The sequence below is a fragment of the Juglans microcarpa x Juglans regia genome, chromosome 3D, assembly GCF_004785595.1.
Source record: "Juglans microcarpa x Juglans regia isolate MS1-56 chromosome 3D, Jm3101_v1.0, whole genome shotgun sequence".
In the NCBI taxonomy this organism is placed as follows: domain Eukaryota; kingdom Viridiplantae; phylum Streptophyta; class Magnoliopsida; order Fagales; family Juglandaceae; genus Juglans; species Juglans microcarpa x Juglans regia.
In genome coordinates, this window is record NC_054598.1 from 14,493,909 (window position 1) to 14,505,766 (window position 11,858).

Here is an 11,858-nt window from a genome sequence, read left to right on the forward strand (position 1 = left end):
GAAGCTATCTCTCCAGAGTGATTTGGTTTTCAATGTATGGGCAGGCCTTGTTGACACTCTTGATCCAGGGGAACTCGATGAGGTAGCAGTCATAATGAGGGTGATATGGTATAGAAGAAATGACTGTTTACATGGAAAAGTTTTTAAACACCCAAGTGATGTCACAAATCAGGCCAAGACAGAACTTTTCTATCATAAGGAGGCACTCCAACTGGAAGCTAGTTTTAATCCAAAGTCTCTGGCAAGGGCTTATAGTTGGTCAAAACCTGCAGTAGGTTGTTTCAAGGTCAACTGGGATGCAGCTGTACAATCGAGGGAGGGGAGGATTGGCATAGGAGTACTCATTAGAGATTATCAAGGCTTTGTGATAGGTGCCTTTCGTGCTAACGGACCCCTAAGAGGCAATGCTTTTGATGATGAAGCCTATGGGCTACTTTTGGCAACTGTTTTTTGCAAGGAACTTGGATTGAGGCAGCTCTGCTTGGAGGGGGACTCAAAACAAGTTGTGGACCTACTGAATCAGGATACCTCCAATTGGAGCATGGGTGGATATCTCATAGCAGATGCAAGGATTATACTAGACTTGACAGCTACTTGGTCAGTTTCACATGCATATCGTGAAGCTAATATGGCAACTCACAGTTTAGCAAAGGCTGCTCTCGAATGCTGGGAAGATGTTTATGATATTGAGATATGTCCAAACTGTATTTTACCGATGGTTATCAAGGATATGTTGTAGTTTGGTTCCAGTATATTGCTCTATCGAGTTCTTGTAAGTGTTTGACTATGATTAATGAGATCAGTTTTCTGATATATAAAAAAAAAAAAGACTATATACCAGTTGATGAGTAGTTGGATATATGCTCAATGGCCTTAATTATATACCGAGTTGGAAAGATACATATAGGCCTCGAGTGAGAGGACTGAGGCCCGAGAGGATATAAAGTACATGTGCCATGACATGCAAAGGCGCATAGCTCTCTTTTTAAGTTGTTAATTATAGGGCGCGTTATTCTCATCAACTTTCCTATAAATTTTCTTATAATTGAGTAAAAAAATACATTTTTTTAATTTTTTTTTAAATTTTACTCATCTTTAAAAATCTCGTACATTTCACTCCATATTCTTTCTCCATTCTATTAAAATAATCATCTTTTATTATTTTTTCTACTCCTTTATTTATACATCTTTAATTACTCATTTTTCTATCTTTCCGGGAATGATCAAAAGAAAACTTTTTAACTTATTTTTTTTTCGCATTTTCATAATTATTTCATTATTTTTTGTACCCATATTTTCAATTTTTCATTTGTAACGATTTTTTTTAACTACTCATCTCTCTAAATGATAATAATTTTAAAATCAGTGCTTTTGTAATAATTTAAAAAAAATCATATTTTCACAAATGATCAATTTTTTTGGATCATCTCAATTGTGACATTTTTTTTCAAATTTCAACTATAACAAATATGAGTATGAGAGAAAGTGTAGATAATTAGAAGAAGAATTTATTTTATTTGTTAGAATATATATATATATATATATATATATATATATAAAGTGATTTAGGGATTAATAGTGACTCCCTCCTAAAACTTTTTCTTAAAATAGGTAACCGGATGGAGAGGTACCTTTATAAAAAAGTTAAATTTATTCTCTAAAATTTAGAGATTTTGAGGGTTTAGAGAAACAGATGGAAATGCTCTAAACGGTTGGAGCACTAGTACTGGCAGCAATACTCTAATTACAACTCTAAACAGTGGATCTAACTGTTTTTGTCTGATATTGCTTATCTGTCTAGCTATTTGGCTAAATAATAGATGATCCAAGAAACAAGAACTTTTGGGGAGGGGGGTCTAAACCCTAATCTGGTGATTGTTCTTTGGCTTGGATGATGATTCTGAATTAATTACTAAAACCCATTCGGTTTAAACCCTCTAAACCGTATATAGATGACAAAATACGAGATGACAATGGCTCAGCAAAGTCAATCCCTCTCCGAATTCACCACCCATCCTGAGACCTCAGCCGCAGGCAACAATGGAGGATCAGATGGCAATCTTCTGCCCCTTAAAGGGAACAAACTCAATGGACAGAATTATCTTCAATGGTCACAATCAATAATGATGTTCATTTGCGAAAAGGGAAGAGACGACTACCTCGCTAGAGTAGCAGGCCCCCCAAGCAAAGAAGATCCGAAGTACTGAACATCAAAGTCAGAGAACAACATGGTGATGTCTTGGCTTATCAACTCAATAACAAATGAAATAGGAGAAAATCTCCTATTGTATGGGAACACAAAGGAAATCTGGAACGCAGCCAAAGCAACGTATTCTAGCTTTGATAAGTCAACTGAACTGTTCCTTGTTGAAAGTATTCTTCATGATCTACGCCAAGGAGATCTCGTGGTCACTCAATACTTTAACACTCTCACACAGAATTGACAACAATTAGACATGTTTGAAGAATACGATTGGAATGTAATGGACCCTTATGCTGTAACTGGTTTCTTTAACAGTGATGACTGCTTCGAGGGAGTCAGGCCTCCAGAAAGATGATCAAAATGAGAGAGAGAGAGAGAGAGAGAAGGAAAGAAAGAGTTAACACTTGAATACCAGAGTTGGCCTCAATTCCAACTCATGGCTACCTCTTTATACTGAAACTATGAAAATACAATGCATGGAAAAGATTAAACACGACTGTGTTTAATCTTCTGAAATGAATGCAAACGACACTGTATGCTAACTGCTACACAATGTGCAAAACGATACCGTATGTAAACTAATTACAACTGTCAATACAAGTGGAAGAACAACACCGTATTTAACCAATTCATTAAAAGAAACGACATCGTATTACAACTAACATAACTGTCGATCCTTCTGCACTTCACCTTCAATACAGCAACCTTCCATTGTATTCCCTCCAACCTTCAAGTACATAACATACCCTCTCCCTTTAGAGAACCTTGCCCACAAGGTGAGGAAATTTTTCACGCAACTTCCAATAAGATTCCCATGTAGCTTCCTCAATTGAAGCTCCCTTCCATTGGACAAGAACCTCAACCAATGGCCTGTTATTGACTTTCCTGGTTCTCCTCTGCAGAATACATTCAGGTTCTGAGGCTAACTCTCCATGAAAATTGACTGGTGGCAAAATGGACAGAGGAGAGATCAACTGGCCTAACTTCTTTTTAAAACAAGAAACATGAAACACTGGATGCAAACTCGAAGTCTGAGGCAAATTCAACTTGTATGCTACCTGCCCAACCCTTTCCAGTATCTGAAATGGCCCATAGTACTTAGGAGATAATTTTAGATTCCTCCTAGCCACCAAAGATTGTTGTCTATAGGGTTGTAACCTGAGAAACACCCACTCTCCTACTTGAAATTCTCTTTCAGTTCTTGACTTATCAGCCTGGTACTTCATCCTTTCTTGGGCGGCTTGTAAATTCAGCTTTAAAGTAGCCAATAGCTCTTCTCTTGTTCTAAGCACTTCTTCTACTGCTTGATTAGCAAATAACCCAGGAATATAAGATTGCAACTTGGTTGGAGCTCTGCCATAAACCACTTCATAAGGGGTTAACTTGGTAGATGCATGAAACGTGGTGTTATACCACCATTCAGCTAAAGTCAACCAATCAAACCATGAGCTGGGCTTGTCAGCTGCAAAGCATCTCAGGAAATGTTCAAGACATTTATTCACTGCCTCAGTTTGGCCATCACTCTGAGGGTGATATGCAGATGAATAGGAAAGGGTGACACCTTGTAATCTGAACAATTCTTTCCAAAAAGAACTAGTGAAAGTAGCTCCTCTATCTGAAACAATATTCTGGGGCATACCATGTAATTTAAAAACATGGTCAAAAAGTAAGGAAGCCACTTTCTCTACTGTAAAAGGGTGCTTAAGGGCCATAAAGTGGGAGTACTTTGACAATCTATCCACAACAACCATCACCACCGAGTAACCTTTAGAACTAGGTAAGCCTTCCACAAAGTCCATTGATAAATCAGTCCAAATAGTTTGTGGCACTGATAAGGGCTGTAACAAACCAGCTGGATAGATGTTTTTTACCTTATTTCTTTAACAAGTTTCACACTCTCGAATGAAGGTCTTCACATCCTTTTTTAAACCAGGCCAATAAAAGTCATACCTTGCCCTTTGTAAGGATTTATGAAATCCTGAATGACCAGCAGATGGACTGGAATGAACAAAATGTAGTCACTTCAGTTTTAATTGTTGACAATTAGGGACATAAATCTTGCCTTTTCTGAACAACACTCCATGTTTCACAGTAAAAGAATTGTGTGAAGTAACCCATCTGTTAACAAGGACAGCTGTTGTTGAGTTACAGGATCTGAGGCATAAGCTTGTTTAAGTTCTTCCAACCAAACTGGGGTAGGATATGAAATGGCATACACTGCAGCTTCATCTGATTGGCAATCATTTCGAGACAAGGCATCAACAACCTTGTTCTCTATCTCTTTTTTGTATTCAATGGAAAACTCATAGCCCAACAACTTTGAGATCCATTTTTGTTGAGCTGCTGTACCTACGTTTTGCTCCAACAAATACTTCAAGCTCAAATGATCAGTTCTTATTGTAAAAATAGATCCCAACAAATAAGGTCTCCATTTTTTAATGGCTAAAACCAATGCTAACAGTTCTTTCTCATAGGTAGAGAGTGTTAAATTTTTTCCCTTTAAAGCTTGACTTAAGAAAGCAATTGGTTTATGATTCTGAATGAGCACAGCACCCACCCCAACTCCACATGCATCACACTCAATGACAAACTTTTGAGTGAAATCTAACAATGATAACACATAAGGAGTCACAACAGCTTCCTTTAACTCCTTAAAGGCCATATAAGCTTTCTTATTCCACAAAAAAACATCCTTTTTAACAAGGAAGTCAGAGGGCTGGCAATCTTACCATAGTGCTGAATAAACTTTCTGTAATAACCAGTTAAACCCAAAAAACCTCTCAAAGCTTTAAGAGTTTTTGGAACTGGCCAGTTAATCATTGCCTCTAATTTCCTTGGGTTAGCCTTCACACCCTCCTTGGAAATCAGATGGCCCAAGTACTCAATCTCTTGGCATGCAAAATGACACTTAGACTTTTTAGCATATAACTGATTTTGCTTCAAAACTCCCAAAATAGTAGCTAAATGTGTCAAATGAGTTTCTAGGTCTTTGTTGTATACTAGAATATCATCAAAGAACACAATTACAAATTTTCTCAAGAATGGTTTAAAAACATAATTCATGAGAGCTTGAAAAGTTGAGGGAGCATTAGTGAGTCCAAAGGGCATAACAAGGAACTCATAATGGCCCTCATGTGTTCTAAATGCAGTTTTGTGTATGTCTTGAGGTCTCATTCTTATCTGGTGGTAACCAGATCTAAGATCAAGCTTTGAAAAAATAGTTGAACCAAATAATTCATCCAAGAGTTCATCAACTACTGGAATTGGATACTTATCTTTAATGGTGGCCTCATTAGGCATGCGATAGTGTATGCACATCCTCCAAGATCCATCTGCCTTCCTGACCAGTAACACAGGTGATGAGAATGGGGATTGACTTGGTCTAATAACTCCAGTTTTAAGTAAATCAGCTACTATGTTCTCAATTTCTGCCTTCTGAAAGTGTGGGTATCTGTATGGTCTCAAGGATACTGGAATAGACTCATTCTTTAAAATAATTTGATGGTCTCGAGATCTATGGGGGGGAAGGCCTTTAGGCTCCTCAAAAACCACTTGATAAGTCTGCAACAACTCCTCAATCTGGGGGGGTATAGTAGACTGCTTCTGAATAGGCTCCACAGCCAGGAATTGGAGCCAAAACCCTTTTGATCCCACTTTAGAAATAGTAGCTAATTCCCTATTATCAACCAATTCAGCATTTGTTGATGTCAGCCCCTTAAGAACTGCAGTTTTTGTGCCATAAGAGAACTGCATTTGCAGCTCAGTAAAATTCCAAAGTATGGGACTAAGTGATAGCAGCCATTGCACTCCCATAACCATATCACAACCTCCCAAATTAAGAGTAAAGAATCAGCAATAAAACTTGTACCTTGCATATGGACTGTTACAGCAGAAGTTCTACCCAAACTTTCCACAACATCCCTATTTGCCACACAAACCTGAATGGATTGATCTGTATCAACAGCCAAGTCACACTTAGCAGCCACTGTTGTATCCACAAAGTTATGGGTACTACCAGTGTCTATCAAAATGACCACCCTTTTTTTATTAATCTGCCCCACAATCCTCATTGTTTTAGGATTTGGAGTTCCTCCAATTGCTTGCAAAGAGATGAAAGCAATGTCACCATGCTGCATTTCTTCTTCAACAATCTCCACCTTATCTTGATCTTCAACAGTTTCATCCCTAAAAATATTCATTCCGTCTAACACATAGATCTTTGGCTTAATGCACTTGTGGCCTTGATGCCACTTATCTTCACAAAAATAGTAAAGACCTTTCTTTCTTCTTTCTTGCATCTGTGCTTCAGAAACTTTCTGATAAGACAGCTTATTATTAGACAACACCTTAGGTGTTCCTAATATTGACCCACCTGTAGAATTCCCACCAAAATCACTACTAGTGCCCTTCCAAGATCTTCTCGTTGCCCACACATACTCTTCTTGTATCTTGGCTAAACCAATGGCATCATTTAAAGTAGTTGGGTTAAGCATCCTCACTGGGAGCCTTACTTCATCCTTCAGGCCACTCAAAAAACAACTAAGCTTGTTTTTTTCAGAAACCCCTTTTATTCTATTTGAAAGTAACTCAAACTCTGCCTTGTAAGTAGTAACAGAATGAACTTGTTTTAAACGTGTTAATGCCTCCATTGGATCATCATAAGCTGATGATCCAAACCTCACTTGAACAGCTTGTGTAAATTCTTCCCAGGAATGAAAAGTGCCAGCTTCACTAGCATCTTGAAACCAAACAAGGGCTTCTTCCTCCAAGTGAAATGAAGCCAAAAAAATTCTTTGTCCAGGAGGAACTTGATGATACAAAAAATACTGATTGGCCATATATATCCAAGCTGCAGGATTCTTGCCAAAAAATCTTGGAAAGTCAAGCTTAATCCCTTTAGCAACAGATCTTTCACCCATGTCATGAGTGTGCACTTCTTCATTATCACCTTCTCTGCCTCCACGATGACTATCTTGATTATTCCTTGCATTCTGTCCATTTCCTTCAGAATTGTTGCAAGAAAGTCTTGAAATCTGTTGGATAAGATCCGAGAACCTTTTCTCTTGATTTTCCCTTTCCAATCTTGCTGCTTCTTGCTGTTGAAATGAAATGGAAATAGTATCTTCTAATTGCTTTTGCTGTCTTTCCTGCTGCTGTCGAACTTGATTAACTGTATCCACAATCTGAGCATACGATCTTGTGCCTTATGCCATTAGTACTGACTGCTGATACCAACTGTAATGGACCCTTATGCTGTAAATGGTTTCTTTAATAGTGATGACTGCTTCGAGGGAGTCAGGCCTCCAGAAAGATGATCAAAACGGGAGAGAGAGAGAGAGAGAGAGAGAGAAGGAAAGAAAGAGTTAACACTTGAATACCAGAGTTGGCCTCAATCCCAACTCATGGCTACCTCTTTATTCTGAAACTATGAAAATACAATGCATGGAAAAGATTAAACACGACTCCTGAAATGAATACAAACGACACCATATGCTAACTGCTACATAATGTGCAAAACGATACCGTATGTAAACTAATTACAACTGTCAATACAAGTGGAAGAACGACACCGTATTTAACCAATTCATTAAAAGAAAACAACATCGTATTACAACTAACATAACTATCGATCCTTCTGCACTTCACTTTCAATATAGCATCCTTCCATTGTATTCCCTCCAACCTTCAAGCACATAACATGGAATTGCCCAGAAGATGGAATAAAAAACCGGAAAATCATTGAAAAGAAAAGACTCTATAAGTTTCTGTTGGGCCTCAACAAGGACCTTGATGAAATTCGAGGAAGAATCATGGGGTTGAAACCGCTACCTAGCATTCGAGAAGCGTTTTTAGAAGTGCGCATGGAAGAGAGTCGAAAGAAAGCGAAGATGGGACCCCCAACTACGGCTCACAGCCCTGAAGGATCTGCACTCTCGGTTCAAGGCCCTCAACATCAAGCTGGAGATAACAGACTGAGAAAAGGACGACCTTGGTGCGATCACTGCCGAAAGATTGGTCACAACAAGGAGACCTGCTGGAAGATCCATGGAAAACCTGTCGATTGGAAGCAGAGAAATTCGTGGACATTTGGCCTCCTGTGATGAGAACCACACACAACCAAAACATAGTCTATTCAACAAAGAAAAATTGGAGCTTTCACAAAATTATCAACCAGCAACAATCCTCCGATACCTCAATCATTGGAACTGGATCCTTAGCACACAAATGTAATTTTTTAAATGCTCTCAGTGCAACAAGACCCGTGGATTGTGGATTCAGGAGCCTCCGATCAAATGATTGAAGATGCAAAGATTTTTAATATTTATAGTCCATGTCATGAAACTTTTTTTGTTAGAATTGAAGATGGGTCTCTCTCAAGAGTAACAGGAACAGGTTCTATGGTTATATCAAAGAACCACACTCTAAACTCCGTCCTCTTAGTCCCAAACTTAGATTGCAGTTTACTTTCTATTAGCAAACTCACTCAAGAGCTTAACTGTGTTACTAAATTCTTCTCAAACGCGTGGGAATTTCAGGACTTGAATTCGGGGAAGATGATTGGCAATGCTAAGATGTACTCAGGGCTCTATATCCTCAAGGTTGGTGATCTTCCGAAACAACAAACTCACAAGACAAACAATTAGTCTACCAAAATTTCTTTTCCTGTTTCTCGTTTCAATAATGATAGTGCAGTTATGTTATGGAACTATAGACTAGGTCATCTAAATTTCGTGTACCTTCAAAAACTTGTTCCTTCATTATTTAACAATAAAAGTCCAAAAGTTTTTCAGTGAAAGTTTGTCAATTCACTAAACATGCCCGTAACCCTTATTCAATTCAACCATATAAAAAATTCCATCCATTCTCAATGATCCATAGTCTGGGGACCTACACGTATCAAAAATATTACTGGGACTCGCTAGTTTATTTTATTTGTCGATGATCACACTAGGATCACCTGGGTGTTTCTCATGAAAGAAAAATCAGAGGTTGGACAAATCTTCAAAAACTTCAACACTATGATTCAAACCCAATTCCATACCAAAATACAAATCTTTAGGACTGATAATGCAAAGGAATACTTCAAACACAATCTCGAAGATTACGTACAAAGTCAAGACATTATACACCAAAGTTCATGTGTTGATACTCCTCAACAAAACGGAGTAACGGAAAGGAAAAATAGACACATTTTTTTTATAAGTAAAAATATTATATATATAAAATTAATAGGAGTAACCAAGTACACTGGACGTATACAAGAAAACACCTACCTCATACAAGAGAGCCCCTAATGACCCAAAAATCTCATGAAACCTACCCAAAATACGCTAAGCCTGAATTATACACACCTCCCCAACTCCAACCCCTTGTTTTCATAAAACTAATCCTCTACCCGAACATCCCACAACGAGATCGTCTTCACAATGCCCTCCCTTTATTCTTCTCTCGACTTGAGCTACCTCCCTTAGCATCGTAGTTGATTGAACATAGAAGATGCTTTAACTCCTTACTTTTCTTAAAATGTGAAATAGACACATTCTAGAGGTTGCTAGATACTTATGTTTTCCACTCATGTCCCAAAACACTTTTGGGGGGAAGCCATACTCACAGCAACTTATCTCATAAATTGAGTGCCTTCCGGTGTCTTAAACTTCCAAACACCTTGTCATCTCCTTCACTCTTATCCCAACACCCGAATTGTCTCAACAATACCACTCAAAGTATTTGGGTACTCCATGTTTGTCCATGTCCACCAACAACATAGAAGTAAACTCGACCCCAAAGCACTCAAGTGTATATTCCCTGGTTACTTTCCAAACCAAAAAGGGTACAAATGCTATTCCCCAGTTACAAAAAGATTCTACGCTTCCATGGATGTTACTTTCTTTGAACATCAACCTTACTACCCCAAATATGATGTTTAGGGGGAGAATCTCATATAGGAATACCAGCTTTGGGATTTTGATGCCACAACAACCAACAACCACCCAAGTCCACAAGTCACCGTCCCTCCTATCTCAACTACTCCTTCTCTTACTGAATCTGAAAATCTTCCACCTCCTTCAACTCCTGTCCAACGTCTAAAACCTACAACCAATGGTGAGCTCATTGTATATTTCTCGGTAAAAGAAGATTTAGAGCAACAAGCACCACCTAAGCAAAGTCAAGAATTTGACCCGAATGCAAGAACACATGAAACTTCACCAAGTAACACTAGCTTTGAATTCATCACTAATGAGTCTATTGCTAATGACCTTGATTGTCCCATTGCTTTAAGGAAAGGTGTGAGGTCATGTACCAGTCATCAAATCTACAACTTTGTCTCTTATAAAGGGTTGTCACCTACCTTCCAAACATTTGTGGCAAACCTGAACAAAGTGTAGGTTCCTAACTCCATTCAAGAAGCCATGTCAATTCTAGAATTGAAGACTGCAGTATGGGAAGAAATGCAGGCACTAAAGAAAAATGGAACTTGGGAAATTTCAAAGCTACCGAGTGGCAAAAATCCAGTAGGATGTAAATGGATATTTACTGTCAAATACAAGGCTGATGGAAGTATGGACAGGTTTAAAGTGCGACTAGTTGCAAAAGGGCTCACTCAATCCTATGGCATCGACTACCAAGAGACGTTTGCTCCAATAGCCAAATTAAACACTATTCGGGTACTACTATCATTGGTTGCCAATCTTGACTGGCATCTTCACCAACTTGATGTTAAGAATGCCTTTCTCAATAGAGACCTTACAGAAGAATTCTACATGGACATTCCTCCTAGCTTTGAAACACAGGCAACTATGAATAAGGTATGTAAGCTCGAAAAATCCCTTATGGACTAAAGCGATCCCCGAGATCTTGGTTTGACAGGTTCAACAAAACAGTGAAGAAGTATGGGTATTCTCAGTGTCAAGCAGATCACACTTTGTTTATCAAACACTCAACCTAAGGAAAATTGGCGATTTTCATTGTGTATGTTGATGACATCATCTTAACAGGTGATTATGAAGATGAAATGATCAAGCTAAAAACTTTACTTGCCAAAGAATTCGAAACCAAGGATCTTGGGAGCCTAAGGAGCCTAAAATACTTCTTTGGAATGGAAGTAGCCCAGTCAAGAAAGGGAATTTCAGTGTCACAATGGAAGTATGTACTAGATTTTCTTAAAAGAGACATGAATGCTTGGGTGCAAATCGGCTGAAACACCCATGGACTCAAGTACTAAGCTTGGAGCAAATAAGGACAACATTCCAGTGGACAAAGGTAGATATCAAAGACTTGTTGGGAACCTGATTTATCTTTCGCACACCAGACTTGATATTGGGTTCTCGGTTAGTGTATTCAATCAATTCATGAATGATCCAGCCAAAAAACATATGGAAGCTGTCAACTGGATACTGAGGTACCTTAAAATGACACCAGGTAAAGGCTTGTACTTCAGAAAAAATTGAAGGAAAGATATTGAAGTGTTCACTAATACTCAACATCTGGTTATTGTACGTATTTGTGGGGAAAGCTAGTAACATGCGAAGAAAGAAACAACTAATAGTTTCTCAGAGCAGTGCAGAAGCGGAGTTCAAAGCTATGGCACTTGTAATTTGTGAGGGAACATGGCTAGAAAGACTAATGAGGGAACTAGGAATCATCACTTCTGAAC

At 38.4% G+C, this 11,858-nt stretch overlaps 1 protein-coding gene across 1 annotated transcript; it reads right to left on the bottom strand.

Moving 5' to 3' along the window:
- Positions 1–4,289: 4,289 nt before the first annotated feature.
- On the bottom strand, positions 4,290–10,316 carry LOC121255061. Its single transcript, XM_041155352.1, has 6 exons — positions 10,156–10,316; positions 8,116–8,257; positions 6,072–7,386; positions 5,395–6,030; positions 4,933–5,202; positions 4,290–4,807 (listed from the first exon to the last, which is right to left on the bottom strand). Exons 1-6 carry the CDS (start codon positions 10,314–10,316, stop codon positions 4,290–4,292), a joined length of 3,042 nt encoding a protein of 1,013 aa, XP_041011286.1.
- Between the last annotated feature and the right edge of the window lie 1,542 nt (positions 10,317–11,858).

Bases quoted from the DNA above. Each gene is read 5' to 3' on its own strand.
- LOC121255061 (XM_041155352.1), bottom strand. From the start codon at position 10,316: ATGAGCTCACCATTGGTTGTAGGTTTTAGACGTTGGACAGGAGTTGAA. The intron at 7,387-8,115 runs GTGAGCCGTAGT...TCGTATGCTCAG, and splicing joins AGTGCAGATCCTTCAGGGCT to ATTGTGGATACAGTTAATCA. The intron at 4,808-4,932 runs GTAAGATTGCCA...TATCATTGTTAG, and splicing joins AAAGTTTATTCAGCACTATG to ATTTCACTCAAAAGTTTGTC.